This window comes from Aspergillus sclerotioniger (genome assembly GCF_003184525.1).
Source record: "Aspergillus sclerotioniger CBS 115572 chromosome Unknown BO94scaffold_23, whole genome shotgun sequence".
Lineage (NCBI taxonomy): Eukaryota > Fungi > Ascomycota > Eurotiomycetes > Eurotiales > Aspergillaceae > Aspergillus > Aspergillus sclerotioniger.
The window spans coordinates 351,680-371,684 of NW_020291013.1; the positions used below are offsets into that span (position 1 = coordinate 351,680).

General features: G+C 50.7%; 10 protein-coding genes across 10 annotated transcripts; 5 read left to right on the top strand and 5 right to left on the bottom strand.

Annotated features, from left to right (window-relative positions):
* Positions 1-207: 207 nt before the first annotated feature.
* Positions 208-2,814, bottom strand: rgd1 (putative Rho GTPase activator (Rgd1); the record flags this gene model as incomplete). Its single annotated transcript, XM_025615163.1, has 9 exons — positions 2,540-2,814; positions 2,416-2,469; positions 1,725-2,331; positions 1,463-1,671; positions 850-1,411; positions 653-796; positions 496-590; positions 369-439; positions 208-325 (listed from the first exon to the last, which is right to left on the bottom strand). Exons 1-9 carry the CDS (start codon positions 2,699-2,701, stop codon positions 208-210), a joined length of 2,022 nt encoding a protein of 673 aa, XP_025464994.1. The 5' UTR covers positions 2,702-2,814.
* A 756-nt stretch (positions 2,815-3,570) lies between these two features.
* Positions 3,571-6,040, top strand: BO94DRAFT_558614 (transcription factor domain-containing protein; the record flags this gene model as incomplete). Its single annotated transcript, XM_025614019.1, has 7 exons — positions 3,571-3,810; positions 3,974-4,059; positions 4,121-4,426; positions 4,477-4,914; positions 4,961-5,226; positions 5,275-5,784; positions 5,832-6,040. 7 exons carry the CDS (start codon positions 3,571-3,573, stop codon positions 6,038-6,040), a joined length of 2,055 nt encoding a protein of 684 aa, XP_025464995.1.
* A 338-nt stretch (positions 6,041-6,378) lies between these two features.
* Positions 6,379-6,967, top strand: BO94DRAFT_626333 (putative quinol monooxygenase; the record flags this gene model as incomplete). The annotated part of the gene is made up of 3 exons (XM_025617351.1): positions 6,379-6,535; positions 6,600-6,712; positions 6,817-6,967. The coding sequence occupies exons 1-3, from the start codon at positions 6,473-6,475 to the stop codon at positions 6,965-6,967; spliced, it is 327 nt and encodes a 108-aa protein (XP_025464996.1). The 5' UTR covers positions 6,379-6,472.
* A 548-nt stretch (positions 6,968-7,515) lies between these two features.
* BO94DRAFT_537449 (uncharacterized protein) lies at positions 7,516-7,871 on the bottom strand. The gene has a single exon (XM_025612266.1). It carries the CDS (start codon positions 7,842-7,844, stop codon positions 7,680-7,682), a length of 165 nt encoding a protein of 54 aa, XP_025464997.1. The 5' UTR covers positions 7,845-7,871; the 3' UTR covers positions 7,516-7,679.
* Positions 7,872-8,403: 532 nt separating this feature from the next.
* BO94DRAFT_537450 (uncharacterized protein) lies at positions 8,404-9,167 on the bottom strand. The gene has a single exon (XM_025612268.1). The coding sequence runs from the start codon at positions 8,744-8,746 to the stop codon at positions 8,528-8,530; it is 219 nt and encodes a 72-aa protein (XP_025464998.1). The 5' UTR covers positions 8,747-9,167; the 3' UTR covers positions 8,404-8,527.
* racA (putative Rho GTPase Rac) lies at positions 9,153-10,486 on the top strand. Its single transcript, XM_025612269.1, has 6 exons — positions 9,153-9,214; positions 9,274-9,306; positions 9,375-9,433; positions 9,493-9,673; positions 9,745-9,977; positions 10,027-10,486. The coding sequence occupies exons 1-6, from the start codon at positions 9,182-9,184 to the stop codon at positions 10,085-10,087; spliced, it is 600 nt and encodes a 199-aa protein (XP_025464999.1). The 5' UTR covers positions 9,153-9,181; the 3' UTR covers positions 10,088-10,486.
* Positions 10,367-11,880, bottom strand: BO94DRAFT_537453 (RNA-binding protein). Its single transcript, XM_025612270.1, has 3 exons — positions 11,018-11,880; positions 10,737-10,965; positions 10,367-10,684 (listed from the first exon to the last, which is right to left on the bottom strand). Exons 1-3 carry the CDS (start codon positions 11,619-11,621, stop codon positions 10,495-10,497), a joined length of 1,023 nt encoding a protein of 340 aa, XP_025465000.1. The 5' UTR covers positions 11,622-11,880; the 3' UTR covers positions 10,367-10,494.
* Positions 11,881-13,326: 1,446 nt separating this feature from the next.
* BO94DRAFT_169411 (uncharacterized protein) lies at positions 13,327-14,017 on the top strand. The gene has a single exon (XM_025605914.1). It carries the CDS (start codon positions 13,518-13,520, stop codon positions 13,965-13,967), a length of 450 nt encoding a protein of 149 aa, XP_025465001.1. The 5' UTR covers positions 13,327-13,517; the 3' UTR covers positions 13,968-14,017.
* A 3,172-nt stretch (positions 14,018-17,189) lies between these two features.
* On the top strand, positions 17,190-18,726 carry BO94DRAFT_603097 (uncharacterized protein; the record flags this gene model as incomplete). The annotated part of the gene is made up of 1 exon (XM_025616435.1): positions 17,190-18,726. The coding sequence occupies one exon, from the start codon at positions 17,190-17,192 to the stop codon at positions 18,462-18,464; it is 1,275 nt and encodes a 424-aa protein (XP_025465002.1). The 3' UTR covers positions 18,465-18,726.
* Positions 18,556-19,863, bottom strand: BO94DRAFT_567757 (uncharacterized protein). The gene is made up of 5 exons (XM_025614647.1): positions 19,448-19,863; positions 19,218-19,398; positions 19,070-19,168; positions 18,970-19,022; positions 18,556-18,922 (listed from the first exon to the last, which is right to left on the bottom strand). The coding sequence occupies exons 1-5, from the start codon at positions 19,812-19,814 to the stop codon at positions 18,741-18,743; spliced, it is 882 nt and encodes a 293-aa protein (XP_025465003.1). The 5' UTR covers positions 19,815-19,863; the 3' UTR covers positions 18,556-18,740.
* Between the last annotated feature and the right edge of the window lie 142 nt (positions 19,864-20,005).

The window sequence follows — 20,005 nt, forward strand, 5'->3', positions numbered from 1 at the left end:
AAAACAATGGGAAGATTGTTGTGCAGTACGCACGGCTCTCCGCCCATTACAAGAAGCACTATGTACACTTGGAGCACGGGGTAAATAGAGAAACAAGAAAGAATCGGGTAGATCGTAGTAAGATGGAAACGTGGTATTCGCGTGAAGAGGAAGCAAGTGTGTTGATCGTGTCCAACAATTTCGAATGTGGGATTAAGATCGATGGGTTCAATCGTCGTCGAAAATCTGGAACGTGTTGACGAGGATCGTCTCGATGACTCGCACCTGCCAACCAGCATCTGCTATGTTGCCGCCAGAATTGGCACCCATGAGGGTAGGCCTAGTACTGTTAGTGTTCAGTTACTAAGAGTAAGAGGAACATGACGTACCCGAAACAGATCGCAATGTTTCCTGCATTCATGCGATTCTGCGTGTAATGCTCTTGGATCTTGTTGAGATGCTACGGTATATTAGCTTATGCGGTCTTAGACCGAATTGGTCGGCTTGATGACATACCAGAATCAACGCCCTCAATGTAGCGTAATGTGCGTCGGGAAGGTTGTTGACCAGCGCATGTAGTGAGTCGCGGCGCTGAATGTCGTCATCAAGGCCTGTGGATGACATTAGTATCTCATTAGTATCTGACCAGAAGCTCTTGATCGAGAAAGCTTACGAGCTGCACTGATGAATTCCGTGTATGTGTGCGATGTGAACAGAGGATCAGGCAAGTCTCTGAAGAATTGCTTCAGAAGCCCAGCAACGCTGTTCACGTCATGGTAAAAGTTTTCGGGGTTGGTAAAATCGACCTGTGATGAGTCTGCCATTCATTGTTAGGGCTAGTCGGAGCAAGGGCAGCAATAGCAAACGCACCATTGTCAAACAGCGCCTTCATATGACTGATATGAGTCGCACTACCGGAAAGTCGGTAGATACCCTCCATGTCCAACCCAAAAAGTTCAATGGCCTGGAAGCACTGGTAAACAATCATCGGAACAGCCGTCCCATCTCGCGTATATAGGTCATCCAAAGAAACGCCAAACACCGGCTTCAGCGGAGGCAAGTTGGGGCTAGACTGGAAGCCGTTCCCTGCTGGTACTAACGGGGTCTTTGCCGGTGGCACAGGTGCTTGGTTTATATGACGATGCTCCGAAGGGGCCGATGATGTCGGGTAAGGCGGCTGGAAATGAGGGGTCGAGTACGAGTCGGGATTTTGTGGATATGGCAATGGCTCTGTGGTCGGTGCAGGTGCAAGAGCCGGCGCTGGGGCCGTAGCCGATACTGGTGCTGGTGCTGGAGCTGGGGGCTGAGATGAGACCGGAGTAGACGCAGGGAGATTTTGTTGAGAGAAGGATTGAGGAAGAAAGATGGACTGCCGTTTGTTCTGCGTGGCGGGTTGAGAGGCAGGCACAACGGGTCCGGAGCCCCCAAGCGTCTGGTTTTAATCTCAGCTATAAGCACCAGGATCGATACCAGGCATACTTACCGGATGACGTTGGTATCTGATCTGGTCTGAAGTCACTGCACCAGGGTTCCTCTCATGACTAAGAACATACTCGCGGAAGTCCTTCTCGTTGTCGACCTGAGAAACAACTTCATATAAGCTCTTCGGGGCAAGATTGGGATTGGCCGTGGCATCCTTCAATGGGCTAATGGACAATCCCTGTCCAAGTAGAAGCTTCTCGTTGAAAGTTGCTATACTCTAGTCAGCAGAGGATCATGCCTCACAGAGCAGGGTTAAGGCGCACCGAACTTCTGCAGCTGCAATGTCAGGCCCGAATCACACTCCGAGATTAGCTTTTGGATGTTTTGCACAGCTTGGGGCCGATGGGTCGCAATTAATTCCTGTCGCGCCGACTGCGCAGCCTGAACCTTAGCCGCATAGTCTGCATCGGCGTTTTGGACCTTGCGCAACAGCTCTTCTTCATGCTGCGCGGCGGACTTATGACCCTTCAAGCCAAACTTTCCACCCTGCTTGTCGCCGGTCTTGACCCGGTCGTATTGCTCTGCAAGCGATTCATATTTAGCCTTTGCCTTCTCTGCAGATGTCTCCGCCTCTAGCACCCTCTTCTCCGCACTCAATCCGGTCTGCTTCCATTGCTTACGGCCTCGTTCAATGTTTGATGCGAGTTCCTGGAGATCATCGGCCATCTGCTGCAGAGACACGGAGAACTGGAGGCCATGGTCCGCCATGCGGTCGTGGAAGCGATTGAGTTCATTGTAATTCTGGCCGTAGGTGCCTTGTCTGTTCTCGTTGCGATAGGCAGAGTCGTGAAGGGAGCGAGACAGCTTCCTCAAGCCTTGCGCGTGCTCTTCCTCCAGTGATGACCGTTTCTTCAGGAACGTGGAGAAATCCTGTCACCATCCTGCCGGTTAGCATCTGTGTGCTTCTTGATACATGACAGCAGTGGGGTTCGCAAAGGTGAAACCTGGACGTACCTTAGCAGAAGAGACACTTTGCTTTAAGCGGGTCAGGAGGGTGGTGACTCCGATCTATATGACGGACCATCTAGTCAGTACGTTGTAGCCTAGCGTATGGGGAAAGAGTAGAGGCACCACGCACATCTGAATAGATGACCTTGTCCAGACGCGCCTTCAATTCCTCCGTCATAGGGGGAGGCCCGGGACGGAGCTCCAGAGCTCCGGGGTGGCCGGCAGAGCCGTCACTGGAGGGGCGCGCATCGGGATCCGGCACAGGGCTATCGTGTAAAGCGGCGTCTGCCATGGGGGGCGTGGGAAAGGTGTATGGGCGACTAATAAGCAGACAGGGAGAGGAAGCACGGATGGCCTGAAACGGCAGTTTGGGGGGAGTGGGTATATAGTAGTCTTAGATTTAGGAGTGGATTGCGGAAGCCTACGAACTTAGCTTGGAGGACGGCGTCAGCCCCGTTGGACACTTTGGAGGGTGTCACAGTTGCTGCTATTCTGGGCAAGCCGCCGTGGGGGAGGCTTAGCGTGTGTGGCTGAGGCGATCCGTCCACTACTCCGAATCTAGTAGTCCGTACGGAGTACTACCAACTGCCAGGCACCACTGCCATCCTAATAGTATAATTCTGTGCATTTCACCATAATGACTCGTTGATAGATTTTAATCAGAAATCCCATAACTTATATGAATCCACATCACCTACGTCATTCGATTGGATTGTCCAAAGCATGAATCATGTCTCCTACAGAACCACGCTACATGCCAGAGACATTCTTCCGGGAGTGTCTGATCCGGCATGTCCTGAGTCGATCTAGAAAGCTTTGACCATCGATACATTTATCAATCTACCTATCACTTGCTATCTACTCCGTACTCCCTAGGTACCCCGTGAACTGAACTGATCGCTGACATTACTACTGTGGAGTGTGGACAGGACCAATTTATAGACCGGCTGAGTCAGCCCCCAACCGCCGAGTTTCGCGAGCCAGTAACTTGCTCTCGTTCGCCCTCGCTCCGTCGCGCTCCGCCGCCCACCAAAATCCACCAAAGTTTTCTGCCGATTTCCGGCACCTGCACGCTGGTTCCTCTCTGCTGCACTCTCCATTTTGCATGTGTTATCGGGTCCCGCGGTTCCAAGGCCGTCGGATGTTTCTTGATTTATACTGATGGATCTGGAGTTCCGGGGTGTCCTGGCACCGACTGGGTTGGCGACTCACGCCAATCTGATAACACCCCCGGCCTCCTCCAGCGACCTTCGGAGCACCCCGAGGCTGCCTCGGCCGGTGACAGCCTTCGACTTCGCGCCCAAAAACTTAGAGTCGGGCGATATGGAGAAGATCCCCGCCATCACAGGCAAGCGGCGGGGTGGCTGTAGAAAGGCCTGTAACGAGTGTAAACAGCAAAAGGTAAGCTAGTCCTATTCCCGGCCTAGGCGTCCTTTGTTTCGGAGAGGATCTATGCATATCACTATCTATGCTTAGCTTCCTTCCTTCGCTCGCCCCATTCATCTATACCGCTGGCTGAATATGGTCTGTTTCAATTCAACAGCTCCGGTGCGACATTGTGCAGACTCCCGCGGATGCTTGCTCGCGCTGCCGGCGGCTCCAAATAGAATGCAAGGTCGAACCCACTTTCAAACGGATCTCCAAACGAAGGTAGTTTATGACCTGCCTCCTTCCCGTTGATCCCATTGTTCCTGACCTTTGATGTATGCAGGCGCAATGCTGAAATGGAACGGGAGATCGCAGAGCTCCGCCGGCGGCTTGCCAATGGCGATCCCCCGCAGGCTGTGGAAGCCAATGGCAGTGATGAGCTCTCCCAGTGTTCCGAGGATGTCTTCTGTCCTCCTGATGCGGCAGTTGTAAACAGGGCGCGGCCGCTGTCGGCGCCGTTGGAGCCTCAGCCGATGGCTACCCCGTTGACCATGCACAGGGATGGATCTATTCTTTCCCAGGAGGATAATCCATGGAGGCTGGAAGATGTCTCGCTGTCTAGGACGAGGGTGGCGCGTCTATTTGAACAGTACTATACCTGCCCCACTTTGTATTCTACTGTAACTAATGGTTGGTAAGGTTCTTCAAGTACTACCATCCATTCCTCCCTCTGTTGAACCCGCAAAAGCACCCGGATGAGTATCTGCGTCGCTGTCCTTTGCAGGCGTGGAGTATCATCTGCGTCGCTAGCCGACGAGCGCCGTCGGAGTCAGGCCTCCTGAGTGCGCTCTCGGGGCCTTTCAGCCGACTGCTTTGGTCCACCATCACTGGTGTACCACAAGACTACCGTGTGGTCAAGGCTCTTTGTCTTCTCTGCACCTGGCCCTTGCCCACGACGAGCCAGCGGACTGATGCCACCTTCATGCTCAGTGGATTAATGATGCAGATATCCATGCAGCTAGGATTACATCGTCCCGTCCAGGCAGAGGAGTTCACCACTTTCCGCATGGAAGTCCAGGGGGAAGCTGTCAAGGACCGCTTACAGACGTGGGTCATATGTAACATTGTGGCTCAAAAGTAAGTTCCCTTTGCCTTGTTGCTGACGAAAGGCTCATCGAGATAGCGTCGCCACCGGCTACGGACAGCCTCCCGTCACCATCTACGATTGGGCGCTCGAGCCAGCATCGCTTCGAGACGCGGACTATCAGCCTTCCGAAGACCTGAAGACTCGGCTGCGGATCGAAAAGTTCTGCGACCGCGTGACCAAAGCCCTGTATAGCAGCAAGCCTGACCCGGCGGAGTTCATCAGCTCGGAGAAGTTGCTAATCGTGCAGCTTCTGGAAAACGAGCTTCGAGACATGGAGGTGGAATTCGGACGAGATATTTCCAGTTTGTGCCCCGATACTTTTCTATGGGAAAAACTAACTCGCTCTGCAGATATCAACATGATCCATCTACGAGCCGCTGAACTGCATCTACGATACTTTGTTTTCCTTGGCTCCAGTGCACGAAGCGACGACTTGACGAAGCTTTTCATTGCCACCACCTCATTCCTAGGCCGCGTGCTCGATCTCGAAACGTCGCCCGGTGAACTCATTGGCCACGCAACCAATTACATCCTTCAGATGATCGTTTCAGCTGCCTTTGCCCTCATGAAGCTGCTGAAGAGTGACTTCCGACGACACATTGACTTCGAGCATGGGAAGCTGCTGTTCAACGGAGCGATCTCGGCCATCCGCAGAATCAGTGTCATGGACCACGACCGTCCCGTGCGTCTGGCAGACATTCTGGCGCAGATGTGGAATGCCGGCAGCCCGGAGGGACCGGCAGGCGAGGATGCTCTGCAGCTGAAAGTGCGCTGCCGGATGAGCATGAGTCATGTCTACGATACCGTTTGGCGTTGGCGCCAACGCTTCCGTCCGATGAAGAGTATTGAGGATCCGCAAGGTAAGTCTTTAGCGATGCCGAGGATAGCAGTCACTAACAAGCTGTAGCCACCATTGCGAATCCCGGTCTCTCGGCGACGGCCGGCCCCATGGCCCGACACCCAGAAGAGTCGCTGGCCGATCCCGGGTTGATCTACCCGCCGAACTTCGACCAAGGGGCGTTCATCAGCGAGGCCGGGTTCTCGGAGGTGTTCGATTCGCTCAACTGGGTGTTTGACGGGATTCCCGACACGTTTGTGGCGCCTCCGGTCATGTAGGGTCAGCTACGCATTGCATCTTGGCGTCGGGGGTGTTTTGGTTCATGCGATTGTTGGAAGTGTACACCAAACGGGGTGGATTCCTGTGGATGCCTTGTACTCTGTTCTGTACATATTTTCATGCCCATGACGTTCCGACTAGATACCATTGCGTGGAATTCAGCAGCGTTGACGATTCTGTGAATCCAGAGTAGCCAGACACACTAAGGGTCAACCTGATATTAGTCAGTATGCCCACTTGCGAGTCCGTCAGGGTCCTTACCAATCAATCCCCACCTGTTTAGAAACCCGGAGATATTTCGGGTTGTCCATGACTCCCAAGTACTTAGATCAGATCAGTTGAGGCACTCATATAGATCTCCCACCATTTCCTAATTTCCCAACCACATCCACAGTCATTCTTCTCATCAACACTACTACCACAGTACCACCATGGCCTCCTCCGAAGTCAACATTGTCGCTCTGGTCTACCCCCAGCCCGACAAGGTCGAAGAGGTACCCCATCTCCCTCTCTTACCCTCGAACTACTTAATTACATAGTACTAATAACCAAGCAAAGCTCTCCGCCCTCCTCGCCAACCTGACCCAACAAGTCCAAGCCAATGAGCCCGACACGTTGGTATATTACTCTTTTACCAATAAGGAAAAGACAGTGATTAGTGTGATTGAGAGGTGAGGTTACCCATCTACCCATATCACGACCTTTTTGTCAAGGTCTATGTAAAAGGAGAATACATATACTAAAAGCGAACGAATGAATGAATGAATGGGATCAGATACCGAGACCAAGCTGCATTCGAGAAACACGGCCAAAGCGCGTATTTCAAGGAGTTTGTGGAAAAGGGCAAGGGGTTGATGGCCAAGCCGTTTGAACTGGTGGTTGGGGGAGGCGTGTTGGAGGGGTCGACTTCTGTGGTGAGGACGTGAGATCCAATTCTTTTTCTTCTTCGTTTTATTGTTTTCTTGGTTATGTAAATGTGGTTGTTGAGGGATATAGGAGTGTGGAATGAGATATCGTGATTAGTATAGAGTTATGATCGGGGAATTAACAGGGTGATTCAACTCCGACTGAAATCTCGTGATAGGTAGCTAGGTAGGACAAAGAAACGTCGATGGCAGACGGATGAGAAACGGAGTTAAGCAACCTTGTCGCGGGATGGATCCGATCCGGTCCGATCCACCAGTAGTAACCTGTCTCCAAAGTCCTAACATCTTATGCAGATGCGTACATATGGACATATCTATCTCCTACCTATCTAGTAGTAGTTACCTACAGCAGATACAAGTACAAGTACAAGTAGTGGAGACGGATACTGGATAGGTAGCGACCGATCCTGGCACAGAATAAGTAGATAGTAGATGGTCCCTTCAAAAGTACCACCAAAAATGCCACTATCATACCACGCGCCATGGATCGGATATGGGCTTGCAGAAGGGCCAGCCCGGATGAGCAACCCTGGCAAGGCTGCCATTCGATCGGAAGGGCACCGGGCCATCTGTATCATGTACGAGGTACAGTAGGTAGGTGCCCTGGTGCAGGCATCGGTCAGGCTAAGGATGTAGGCTGGATCTAATATTAGGGGTTTGGGTTTGGTGGCGGTCAGACACTACTGCATGGGCCTTGGAAGGCGAGAGAGGTTCATGATTCATGGCTGGAAGGTTGGAAGGTTGGATGGGTAGATGGATGGATGGGTCCGTGGGTGGGCTGGATTATGGCTGGATGTTTGGATGGATGGATGGGAGGGAGGGAGTGGCATGCGACAGTAGTATCCGGATCAGATCGAATAAGAGTCATCCCCTCCATGGTTTGGATTGGATCGACCATCACGGCAATCCGGGGGAGAGAATTCCAGATTCTTCCCATGTTTGATGTTCTCTGAATGATCAATTCCTTTCTCCCCTCCCCTCCCCCCTCCTCTCCCCCCCTGAACCAGTGCATCCAAGCGCCGTCCCTCGGCTCCAGTGGTCGATCCAACCCCCCGGGTAGGATACTAGCTACTAGTAGTAGGTAGGTAGTAGGGACTGGCTGGGGGAGGGGGGGAGGGGGGAAGAAGTAATTGGTGTAGTCGGTTAAAGCTGGATGTGAAGACTACTACTACTACTACTACTATCTACTTACTGTAGATGAGTGGGGGTGATGATGCTGGAAGATACTGTAATTAGAAACCGTCAGAATAGATAATTGGTGGCAGGTCGACCAGCCATGAGTAAAGTAAAAGTACAACTCGAAGATTGATTATTATTGAGTGGACAACGGCGGCCGGGCTAATCCTAATAATCCTAATCACTCACTAACAGGATCAGTCGACGACTAACCAACTAACCAACTAACTAGAGACTAAGAGTCCACTCACTCACTCACTCACTTTCTCGCGGGTCGGTCTTCCTTCTGGCCTTTTTTCCCTACTGATTGGTAATTGTCCGTGATACCTGTCCAGTGGCTATCTCCCTAGCTGATCGTCTATCTATCTTGCTTTGCCAGGTGAGCTATCCAGTGCCCCCATCCATTTGCTGCTGCTGCTGCTGCTGCTGCTTTGCTAGCTTCCCGTCACCGTTCGGGTCCCCCTCTTCTGCGTCTGCGTCTGCGTCTCTGCTGCTACTGCTTCGGCTCCTGCTTCTGCTTCTGCTTCCCTTGAACGACCCTCGAACTTCCTTCCCTCTCAGGCTTCCCAAAGTCCCCATCCAGTCAAGCTTGCCTGGACCCATTCAGTCATCGATTGATTGATCCATAACCTCTTCTTTCCCTCTCCCCCCCTCCTCAACTCGCCCATCTGCTCTCACCTCTTCCCTCCGTCCACTTTCCATTGTCTCCCCTATCGATTGCTTTAGTGCTTTACTCCTTTGCTTTCCTTGTCCGTGACTGTTCGACATTATTTTCGTGTCCATATTCTTCCGTGCCAATCGCCGCCTGGGTTGCGAATTCTCCTGACCGGTTCAGCCATTAGCCTGGGTGCCCTTTGCAGATACCCGCTCTCTACTCGCTGTCACTCCGCCCGTCGAAGCCACCCACCACTATTCACTACCCCCCGTCGCTCTAGCTCCGCTCGATCGATTTTACCCTCCTCCTCTGCTGGCCGTCGTTGCTCCAATTGTATCCATATCGAAGGCTCCTCCCCCCCCCCCCCCCGACTCTGCGTGACCATGGCCACCGGACCTGCGACTCAATCTCTCAAGGTCAGCACCCACCTGCTTATCCGTCCGTCGGACTGCGGCTAACGGGCGCTTGTGCACAGTGTGTGGTGACGGGTGATGGTGCGGTTGGAAAAGTAGGTCGCTCCCTGGGGATATTCCCCTGATCGGTCAACTTGGTGATGGGTTGCTAACCCGACGGTAGACATGTCTCCTAATTTCGTACACGACCAACGCTTTCCCCGGGGAATACATTCCTACCGTGTCCGTGCCCCCGTCCCTGCTCCTCGTTTGGTGCGAACCGTTGTTGACCCGCTCCTCAGATTCGACAACTACACCGCTAGTGTGATGGTAGATGGCCGACCGATTAGCTTGGGACTCTGGGATACTGCTGGACAGGAAGATTACGATCGTCTTCGCCCGTTGTCCTACCCGCAAACCGACGTCTTCCTGATCTGCTTCTCCATCGTCAGCCCGCCCTCATTCGACAACGTCAAAGCCAAGGTGCTTCCTCCCGACGGCCTCTGTGGCAGCTACATGGAATAATCCAGGACCGCTTACTGACCGTGATGCAGTGGTTCCCGGAAATTGAACACCATGCCCCCAACGTCCCCATCATCCTGGTCGGCACTAAGCTCGATCTGCGAGACGACCGTGGCACCATAGATGCGCTCCGACAGAGAAAGATGGAACCCGTCTCCTACGAACAGGCTCTGACCGTGGCCAAGGAAATCCGGGCACACAAGTACCTCGAATGCTCGGCTCTGACGCAGCGCAATCTCAAGAGCGTGTTCGACGAGGCAATTCGGTATGCCATACACCCGTTGCTGCTGGAATGGAAGGCTGACTCCTGCTAGTGCCGTGCTCAACCCCCGGCCTGCGGCCAAACCGAAGAGCAAAAAATGCGTGATTCTGTAGATCGACCCTCGGGCATATCCGACTCATAATATAAACCACTAATACGGCGTCTGGGTTTCGGGGCTGTATCGCCCCATCTTGATGATTTTGCCTTGTGTCCCCGTTCCTTGTTTTGGTGCCATGATCCTGATGTTGTTCTTTATTTTCTTCGGGTTCAGGATAACCTTCCTCTCTCATTTCCTCCCTCCCTTTAATGCAGTATAAAGATGTAACATGCCATACAATACCACTCAATGAACGTCACTTACGGGTTGCGGGTGGGCTACAGGGAACTCTGAACTCTTAAGACACGCTCTCGCTGCATCATCCCGGATCTATATTCCTGCCTGACTCATCCAAGTATACACATCAAAGGTATCTCTGAAGCAAAAAAGCATCTGTACTTTTATAACCAAAAAATGGCCCCCTTAGGCCATCCGATTCCGACGACTGGGGTGCACTCCGGCGAAGTCATCCTGGCCAGCCTCCTCGCCCTGTTCGTGTTTCGCCTTCTCCCTCTGGATCTCCTTGGCATTGCGCTGTCTCTCCTCGAAGAGCTTCTTGTTCTTCGCTTCGATCTTGGCTGTCCGGTGCTCGGACTTACCACCGCCGCCAGCGCTATAGGAGGTCAGTCGGTGCTACTTGTGTGAATACCGATGTGAATACTTACGTCAACTCCACGTTAATCCTCCGAGGGGGGTACTTCTTATCGTCGAACATGGAGTGGTGGTACAGCTTGAGACAGGTCTTCATGCGATCGTAGTTGTCGAACTCGATGAACCCGAACCCACGGCACTTGGTGGGCTTGTCTATTTGCGTGGCCACCCGGACAGAGACGGGGGCGATCTTTTCGAAGTGCTTGGTCAGGGAGTCCTTGTCTGCGGAGTAGGGAAGGTTGCCTGAGATGATATTAGCATCGCACTCGTCCATTGGAAGTATATCAGCCCATACCAACGAAGCAGATGAACCGGGTGTTCTTCTTGTATTGGCCTTCTTCCTCGACAGGCTCTTCCGCGGCGGGGGTATCAGTAGGTTCGGCCTCGGTCTTCTGCTCCTTCTTGGATTTCTTCTCCTTTTTCGACTTCTTGTCCTTCTTTTCCTTCTTCTCTTCCTTGGCTACCTCGGCCTCGGGCTTCTGGTTCTCTTTCTCGGCGGGGGTCTCGTCCACGTCCATTGCTTCGGGCTCGGGAGCAGGCTTCTCATCGAAGTCGTCTGTTGATTTGGACTTTTCCTTCTTGTCTTTCTTTTCCTTCTTGTCCTTCTTCTCTTTCTTGTCCTTCTTTTCCTTCTTCTTCTCCTCCTTGTCCTCCTTCTCCTCCACCTTCACCTCCTCCACCTTCTTCACCTCCTTCTCCTTCTTGTCCTTCTTGTCCTTCTTCTCTTTCTTCTCCTTCTTCTCCTTCTTTTCCTTCTTCTCACTCTTCTCAACAACAGGTTCCTCCACGACCTCCTTCGCCTTGCGCTTCTCCTTCTTCTCCTTCTTGTCGTCGCGCTTGGCCTTCTTCACCTCGGGGACGGTGGCTTCCTCCGCGAGCTTGCGCTTCTTGTCGCCCATGTTGAATTTATGGATTGATGCAGCGGGAACAAAAGCAAAAATGGAATAAGGGTATCAATGCAGATAATGCGCTGAGAGAGATCGCAAGAGGAGCAGAGTGATCGGCGGAATAGGAAATTTGCTTTTTTTGCCGGGCGGAGATATCTGGCGGTGAGCTGGGTGGAGACTGGCTTGAGGTGTATTTTCAGGCAGGAGTTAGGCATGAATTAAGGCAGAAATTAAGGCAACAAATATTTCGAGCCTCAGGTATATATCTAGGTGAGTATTAAATAGGGAGAGTTACAGGATGGATTCACATCATTGGTGAAGGACATCGTGAAGCATTCCATTAGTACTGTCGTTCTTGGTTCACTATCTCTGCTTATCAATAATGATGCTCATGGATTCTCTCCGACAAAGGGTATATATGGCTTGTTGGTCCCTTGTCTCCTTTCTTTTTCTTTCTCTCTATCCATACCTCCATACATACCAAGAAACCAAGTCTACCTTATCCATTTGATATAGACATCCTTCTATATACAAATTATAGTACATATCTCCATTCTATACATCTTAAATAACTTCAAGCCTCCAATACCATTCAACATCTCAAGAAATCATCCCATCAAACCTGCCACAGTGATGTCGACCGACGGGCAGTTCCTGGTTGATGCTCGAAAGCCCTAGAAGGTCCACTCTTTCTATGAGAATCACGTCTTGAAGAACAAACAGGGTTTCAGTAGTAACAAATGGCACCGAAAGTCCTACAAGATAGAGTACAGACTAGATGATTCGATATCAAATGACTGCACAGCCAGCATCATGTTTCATATCTCTCAGAGATGCAGTGGAAGCACTTGTCCTCTTTATATTGCTCAGTCAATCTGTTGTCCATAATTGGAACAAGCATACAGCTACTTCAACAACATACCAATCAATGTCCTACAATACCCACCCAACAACACCAGGGCGTGAAAACCAGCTTGAATCTCTACACATGAAAGTCCATTACCAAGCAGCTTTTGAAATAAGATGGAAGTGCATACCATCTATCGAGCAGGATTTATTCCCAGCAAACCCCGTCCCTGGGACTTAAATATTATCCTCGGTGTTACGTCTTGCCTCATGACATGTTCTTTTGTGGTTCCTCGAGACACATCCTCTGGTGTATATCGGTGTCCTTCGGACCTTTCCTGTTCTGCTGTGCCTCGTCACTGTGATGACCTATCCTCAATCGACACAATAGTCACAGTTTCGATTGGTTATTCCACCTAGACTCGGCAACTTATACACAGGAACAAATGCATTGTTGCTCGGCAAATCAGAAATGCTACAGACTATGGGCTGCATAGCCCAGAGGGTGTACATTCTCTTTGAGCAGCATGCCGTGCCATACTACCTAGAGACGAACAATACGCATGCACAGGTGGTAGCGGCCATCCTACAAAAGATCGAACTCGAAAAAGACAGAGGACATCCTGGTGAATATCCTTGGTTATCGCAAGGCCTGTATGTCTTTGGCTTGGAGACATAGGATTCGGCAAATGTCTCCATGGCAATCAAAAGCCTTTTTTAGCCAGAAAGAAGAGAGAAATCGATTTGTCTTTTCTCAGTGCCGTTGTTAAATTAACTAGCTCTCACTACTGCCGACAATGGCGGTTCATGGCTTACCTGCTGCAGCAGAAGAAGCGCGAAGGGTATCAAACAGACTTCAAAAAGTCCAAGGAACTGGTTATCGGTTGTGGTAGCCTATATAACCTGGCACTAACTCCACTGGATCGAGAATGAGAATTGTTCATGGAATAATCATCGCTTTTGCTGATTTGAATACCCGTGGGTTCTATGGAAGCTCAATCATTCGGTCGTACAGGTTTTCTCCAAGACTTATATCTCTAGAGGCTAAACATATGCTACTGAATGCTCCTAGATCTTGAATCTGGTCACAGATCGACAAAAGGCTCGGCTCTACACAAATCCTGTTCACAGGAAAGCTGCGATCCTGGGGTGGAGCTGGTCGATAAGCAGAGGTATGGGCTAATCAACAAGTTTACACGAGCCATCAGTAATATACGCATCCACTCAGCAATATGGGCTTGCTCATGGTTTTCAGACATTGAGAAGTTAAGTTCTTCAATAAGTCTGTTTTGTAGAGACGTTGGGAGCATGTCGCGTCCTTCCCAGGGTTCTTGGGGAAGCACGGCTTGCTTGACTTGGGCTGATATGGTGAATACTGACAAGAAGGCTGGCATAGCTTGGTGCTGGAATGGTAGGACAAGTTGTCTGATAAGATCCACCCAGTCTATTTCTGACGGAAAGGCTCCATTTCGTTCCTGGGATGGCCGTGCTCACCTGCTATCAGACACCTAAAGCAGTACACCAAATCAAGGGACATGGATATACTATGAGAGCCTTCCTAAGATGGATATAATAACATCCCGACAGAAACACTCTCCCGGCGAAGAAGATTTACAACTGGCCAGAATAGATATTTAATACGCTAACACATCTCGGACTATGGGACTGCATACGATTGCCACAAGATAAAGAATGCAAGAATGGGATGGAAGGCAGGATATCTCCACACCAAGGTGGTTTCCTGCTCGAATATGACAGGATACCCATTGATCCCTGAGTTTTAGATCCTTCTTGGACATAAATTGCATTCATGGGTATGAAAGTGAGGGTACAGACTACTCACGCTTCAAATCTCCCAATTGGAACCCGGAAATCTCAGAGACAAAACCTCGCGGATCAGGTTATTATTCTCGCTGTCACCAGATGAGGGATTATTCATTCTCATGCACACAGTGCGCATCCCCAGGTATTGGCACAGGTCCTGTCCAGATTGCAGGTGGAAATATCCCGCTAGACAATGTGAGATGGCGACGTCTGGGGAAGCCTTGACACTTATCTCTAAGACGACTTCCCCCAATGTGTGGCCTGACAGCACCGATCCAGTACATTGGGATTAGTACCCACGGAAAATGCATGCAAAAAGATGGGAAGTCTTATAACCTGAGTTACGAGCCAGTTCCTATACGCCTGGATGTTTATGCTTGATATTACATCATAAAGATGATATACTCCACCGACAAAGCAGAGAATATTATATCTTCAATTTGACAGCAAGAAACAAGATGGTTACAGGCCATTTTGTAAAAGCCACAGCTGAATAGTGACGGCACCAGTTAGGCAAGACAATATCAGCAAGTTGCGAAAGTTTGTCCTGGGAACCTCGTGGCTAGGTTTTATCCTGCTGGCATGTCAGTCAACGGTGTTGAGTACATCCACTTTCGAAGGTGCCGGTCCCTGTAAAGGGATACTGGTCCAACATGGATTTATATTGATAAAATCAGCCGAGACACTCTCGGATTTGCTACGAATGTCATCAGTAAGGCCACCTTGCTAGCAACTGCCTCAACAGAGCGAGGCTGATCGGCCTGGAGATTTTCGTAACTACAACTCGGTTATTGATTGAACATGAGATTTCGATGTTACTTCACCCACTTTAGGGTGATCTAACTACGGACAAGTCCATGATACCGGCCAGAACATCGAATAGAAGTCTGTGGAGCGTGCTATGGCTCTGTCAGACGAGCTATCCATCCGATCAGGTGAATCTTCTCGTAAAAGAGGACACGCTATGTTGGAGTGTCTATGGGAACCTCGCCAGAATAAAATGAGACCAATGAAGACAGACCGTGACACTCGCTTACCGAGACTGAGAGAAAAGTATCCAGAGTTGGACGTGAAATACCTAGCTTATATCCTTGAAGAGTGTCCTGACAAAGAAAATGGTATCAAGCAGATTGAAAGCAATCAATCCATTGGCCACTGTTTCCAGATATATTCGTGGTCAACATTGGCCAACTGAATTATCCGGTTATATATATACTACCTGGAGGCAGCCTTTTTTTACACGAGATTGGCACAACAACTGAATCACTAACATCCGTGCGAGGAACGTTGCTACATATGCTCCCGGCCACAGTCCTTATTTTGGGACCTATCTTCTCGGATTTGGTATGGAGAGAAGACAGGTCGACTGGAACGAAGTCCAATAGGGTTCCACAACGATTTCAATATCGGACAGACAAGAATCAAGCGGTACGAAGAGCTAAAACCAGCCAAGGACTACTGAGAAGCAATTCCTCGCCATGCGAGTCTTGTGCATTATCCACAAGACCGATAAGTTTGATAAAGATCTCTGGGGTCTGTCTGGCTTTATGCAGGCAGTAGAACATCTACTGACTACAGACTTTCCTGAATTCCGAACGCATCGACATCAACTCCAATGTGACAGCCAAAGGGCCCGATGACCAACTCCCCTTGGGGATCTTTGAACTCATAGTATTCAACCCTGACCCGATTCGGCCCTCGCCAGAATTTACTCATGAGAGAACTAAAGGATTTTCTCGCATCGATATCAGTCCTCTATCTCCAACCTACTGAAGTTGAAACGCTATGGACATCTGGACCTTCGAATGGGCAACCATGACATCAGTTCGTGGCCGGCATTGAAGCTAGGTAAGTGGTCATGTGTATTCTTTATATATATCGATCTTGATAACTGTTATGTATGCTAACGGAGTTGCCCAAAACAGGACAGCTCACCAGATACTACATGGACGACCACCACCCTCGCCGTGATGTTCTCACCACGTACGAATGTATGTGAGGACCAGATTATGTGGAACAGATGAGTACCTACTGGTAATAACCTCCCATCCCCACACAGCAATGATGAGGCGGTCAGATTTTGCTGCCATATCCTTGCCCAAAGCTATTTGCATCAAAATGCCGCAGATTTGCTCGACTTGGATCTCCACTCGGATGTCGTTCGCCGCAGACTTTGAACTAGAAGGTTATTGTGCCATCGTGGACTATACCCTGATAATCACAAAGGACTAGGATAAGGTTTTGGCACTGTAAGTGCAAATCTGGAACAAGAAATACCAATATGTTCCGAGTAGCATATCAAGAGGCCGCCGAAATTGTGAGCTGAATAATATTGGGAGAAACGGGCTCAGTACTGGGAAGAACTACAACGAGCTAAACATCTTCTCTACATGAACATTTGGCAGTTCCAGGGTCGATCCAGAATGACCTGCTCTGGGACTGGAAGCAGGTAAGTGGCAAGGTGATATGGCGACAGCAACCAGTTTAGATAGGTCGTTATATAAAGATACTCACATTGCAGCATGTCATTATAGAGTTAAAAATAGAATAGCCAACTGCTGGTCATCTTTATCTGCCATTAGGTTGACATTCCACGTGCTGGTCCCTGGCAAGCTGCATTGTAGACCATGGCCAATGCCATTCAGGACTTCATCCTTTGACTCCCCTTTGTATTAATGGCAAGCGAATTGCCATCTTTCTTTCCCAAGGAATTCCCTCCTCGGGTCCCTCGAGGCGACAAAGGTCTTTTGTGAACCGAAATGGCCTTGTCTGCAGCCTTTGACGCTTTGTTCGATGTCTCAAAGTGGTTTAATCTGTGCCCCCAGAGCTATATAGGTCGTATAGTCCAAGACAGATGTACTTCTGCATATCATTCAACACTGCATCCTGTCTATCGCAGCCCCCTACACAATGTCTTCACGTCGGCATCGGCTCCTCCCCGAGCCCTTCTATCGGATTGTGGACGACCTCGATGAAATTGACCTGCGCTCTCTGCGATTGATCTCCAGAGAGGCAAATCGACGAGGTCGCAGGAGACCATTCAAGCCCCATCGAAGACTCCGTGTCCAGTATGGTCCCTCTTCAGGGTTCAACAAGCTCCCGGTAGAGCTTCTCTACATGGTGGTCAATCTTCTGGAGGATAGGGACATGATCTCCCTTCAGCGAGTGTCGAAACGCATGACAAGCGTGACTTATGAGCGCAGTTGCCTGATCTTTGATCGCTGTTTGCGCACGATCCGGACTGACCTGTCGAGTTCCAGCATCGCCCAAATCCAATATCTCGCCTCGCATCCGGTCTTCCATCATATCCCACAAGCCCTCCAAATCGTACCTCCCTTTGGACCTCTCCCCAACATCGAGCGCTCATCTTCTTTCAATGAGATCGAATCTCCCGCCAGCATCCCCACCCTCAAAATCCTCAAGCAACTCCTTCAATACTCACTCCCCAACTGCAAAAGCTTCGAGCTCTGCCTGGACTCGAACGAAAACGACCACCTCTCCACCGACGACGTCGTCCAGATCCTATTCCACCTCTTTGCCGAAACCGAGAGATCCCCCGAACAGCTAACCCTGTACTCCCAGTCCTCTCCTTCCCCCGAAACCAGCCCGCAAGATCTCCGTTCTCTCTACCGCATCACCGCACATCCGGACATCTCCCGCGCCTGGACCAACCTTCACACCCTCACCATCAGCGAGCCATACTTCCAGCACCTCTGCTGGTCCCTTGAATTCATCTTCCCGCTGATCCTCGAGCATGCGCCCCGTCTCGAGCGCCTCATCATCATCGGCAGCAACACCAAGGACTACAACTCTGTCAACGCCCTCACAGCCATCAACAAAGCCATCCCCATGTGCGGACTGAAGCACATCGAAATCCGGAACTGGGAGTTTCGGGACCACGGCTTTCACGACTGGTTGTCGGCAAATGGACATCAGTTGACTTCGCTGACATTTTCAGAATGTGCAACCGAGCCCTACCAGGGCTGGCACGATATGTTGGGGGATGTCCAGTCGTATTGTACGGCGTTGGAGTCGATTACACTGGATAATATCAAAGATTCAACTCGTGAGAGCAGATATTATCGTACGTATAAGGGTACGGGGATGATGGCCAAGCTGGAGGAGTTGAAGATAGAGTTGAGGGCGTGGGATCCCGAGCCGTTGGCGCCGTTGATTCTATATTAATACTAGGGAGGAAGTTGCTTTGTTTTTGTCGGATGGCTGGCCTCCGCGTTTGTGTTATTTCTGTTGGTTTTTGGGTGGTAGTGAATGATATGCTCTGTGAAAATAATTCATATTGAAGAGAAATCGATTGGATTTTGATTCCTCTCTCACTCGTGGTTCACAAACCCACTTGAATAGACTAGATGTACTTTTGTCCTATGAGCAACTCCCATAACTTTATACAATATAGATAAACGATACCAGCCGTTTATAAACGCCCCCACCCCAGACAATCGCTTAAAAGACCAAGATCTGAATCTTCTTCTCCGTCGCGCCGTACCGCTCCCGGAATTCGGGCCGAGTCAACAGCTGCAGCAATGGAAGATGTGTCTCCTTCATGTCGAAGATGCCTCGTTGCTTCTGGTCCACGTAGGATCCGTCGATGACGATGCGCTCGAGCTCACCCAATTTGAGGGAGCCTATCATGGTTAGTTGATCCTCAAAAGCAGTGGGATTCTAGACTTACCCGCGTCAATCAGATCGGAGATACGAGCAGGAGTGCCGGCTCCAATACCCGTGCTGTTGTCGTTAGTTATGCTGAGCTATAGCCTATAGCAGGTACATACCGTGCGCGCTCCAGGAACTGCTTGGCCTCCTCCAGCTTGATGTGCTTGGCGAACAGCTTTCCAACAATAGACTCCTTGTTCTGGAACGATCGGAGGGCTCTGCGGACAACATTAGCACGATCCCCGTGCGCACAGCACATCAACTTACCTGACAACATCGGCCGCTCTGAGCCCAGAACCAGAGACCACCAACGTGTGCGGGGTGCCCTTTTCCTCCGACGACTTGGCAAGTCCTGTCCCCTTGTTCGGACTGAATGCCTTCAGGAACGCAGGCAGCTGCTCCAAGTTTCTAGCCTGTTCGAACGACGATGTATCGAGGAACGCGGAGTCTGTTCCGTCAGTATACACCTCATGCACCACCAGGAGCAATTGACCTACCCGGAACCGACAGATCGCTCAGCTCCACCGCACTCAGCTCCTTGTTATGCCGTTTGGCCTTTTGCGCAAAGTGATCGGCGAACAACCGGCCGTCCATCTTTCCAATCGCTTCATCGAGTCCGCCCTTGGTCTCGGTGGCCTTGGCATCGGTGAGCTTAGCGGGCCTCTGATCCGTCTTGTCCTTGTTGTTCTTCTTGCCCTTGTTCTTCTTGTCCTTGGCGTTCTTGTTGTCCTTTCTCTTCTTGTTCGGGGCCTCGCTATTGCCAGCCGGCTTTGCGTCGCTCGGCTTGGATTCCTCGGCCTGTCTCTTGCGCTTCTTGTCCACCTTGGCCGCGAGGGCGGAGGGTTTGGGGGTTCCGTCAGACATATTCGGTGATTCTGAGCAGCTCCGGCAGGTCGCGATACAGGAATCTTCAATGGTTTGGGTGTAATTGCAGTCGGCGTCGATGTTGTCGCGCAACTTTTTATGCTGAGTCAGCGTCTTATCGATAAGCAGCACCAATCAGGCTGGGATCCACTTGGTGCAGTCGACCGCCTGCCGTTCTCATCCGGGGTCTG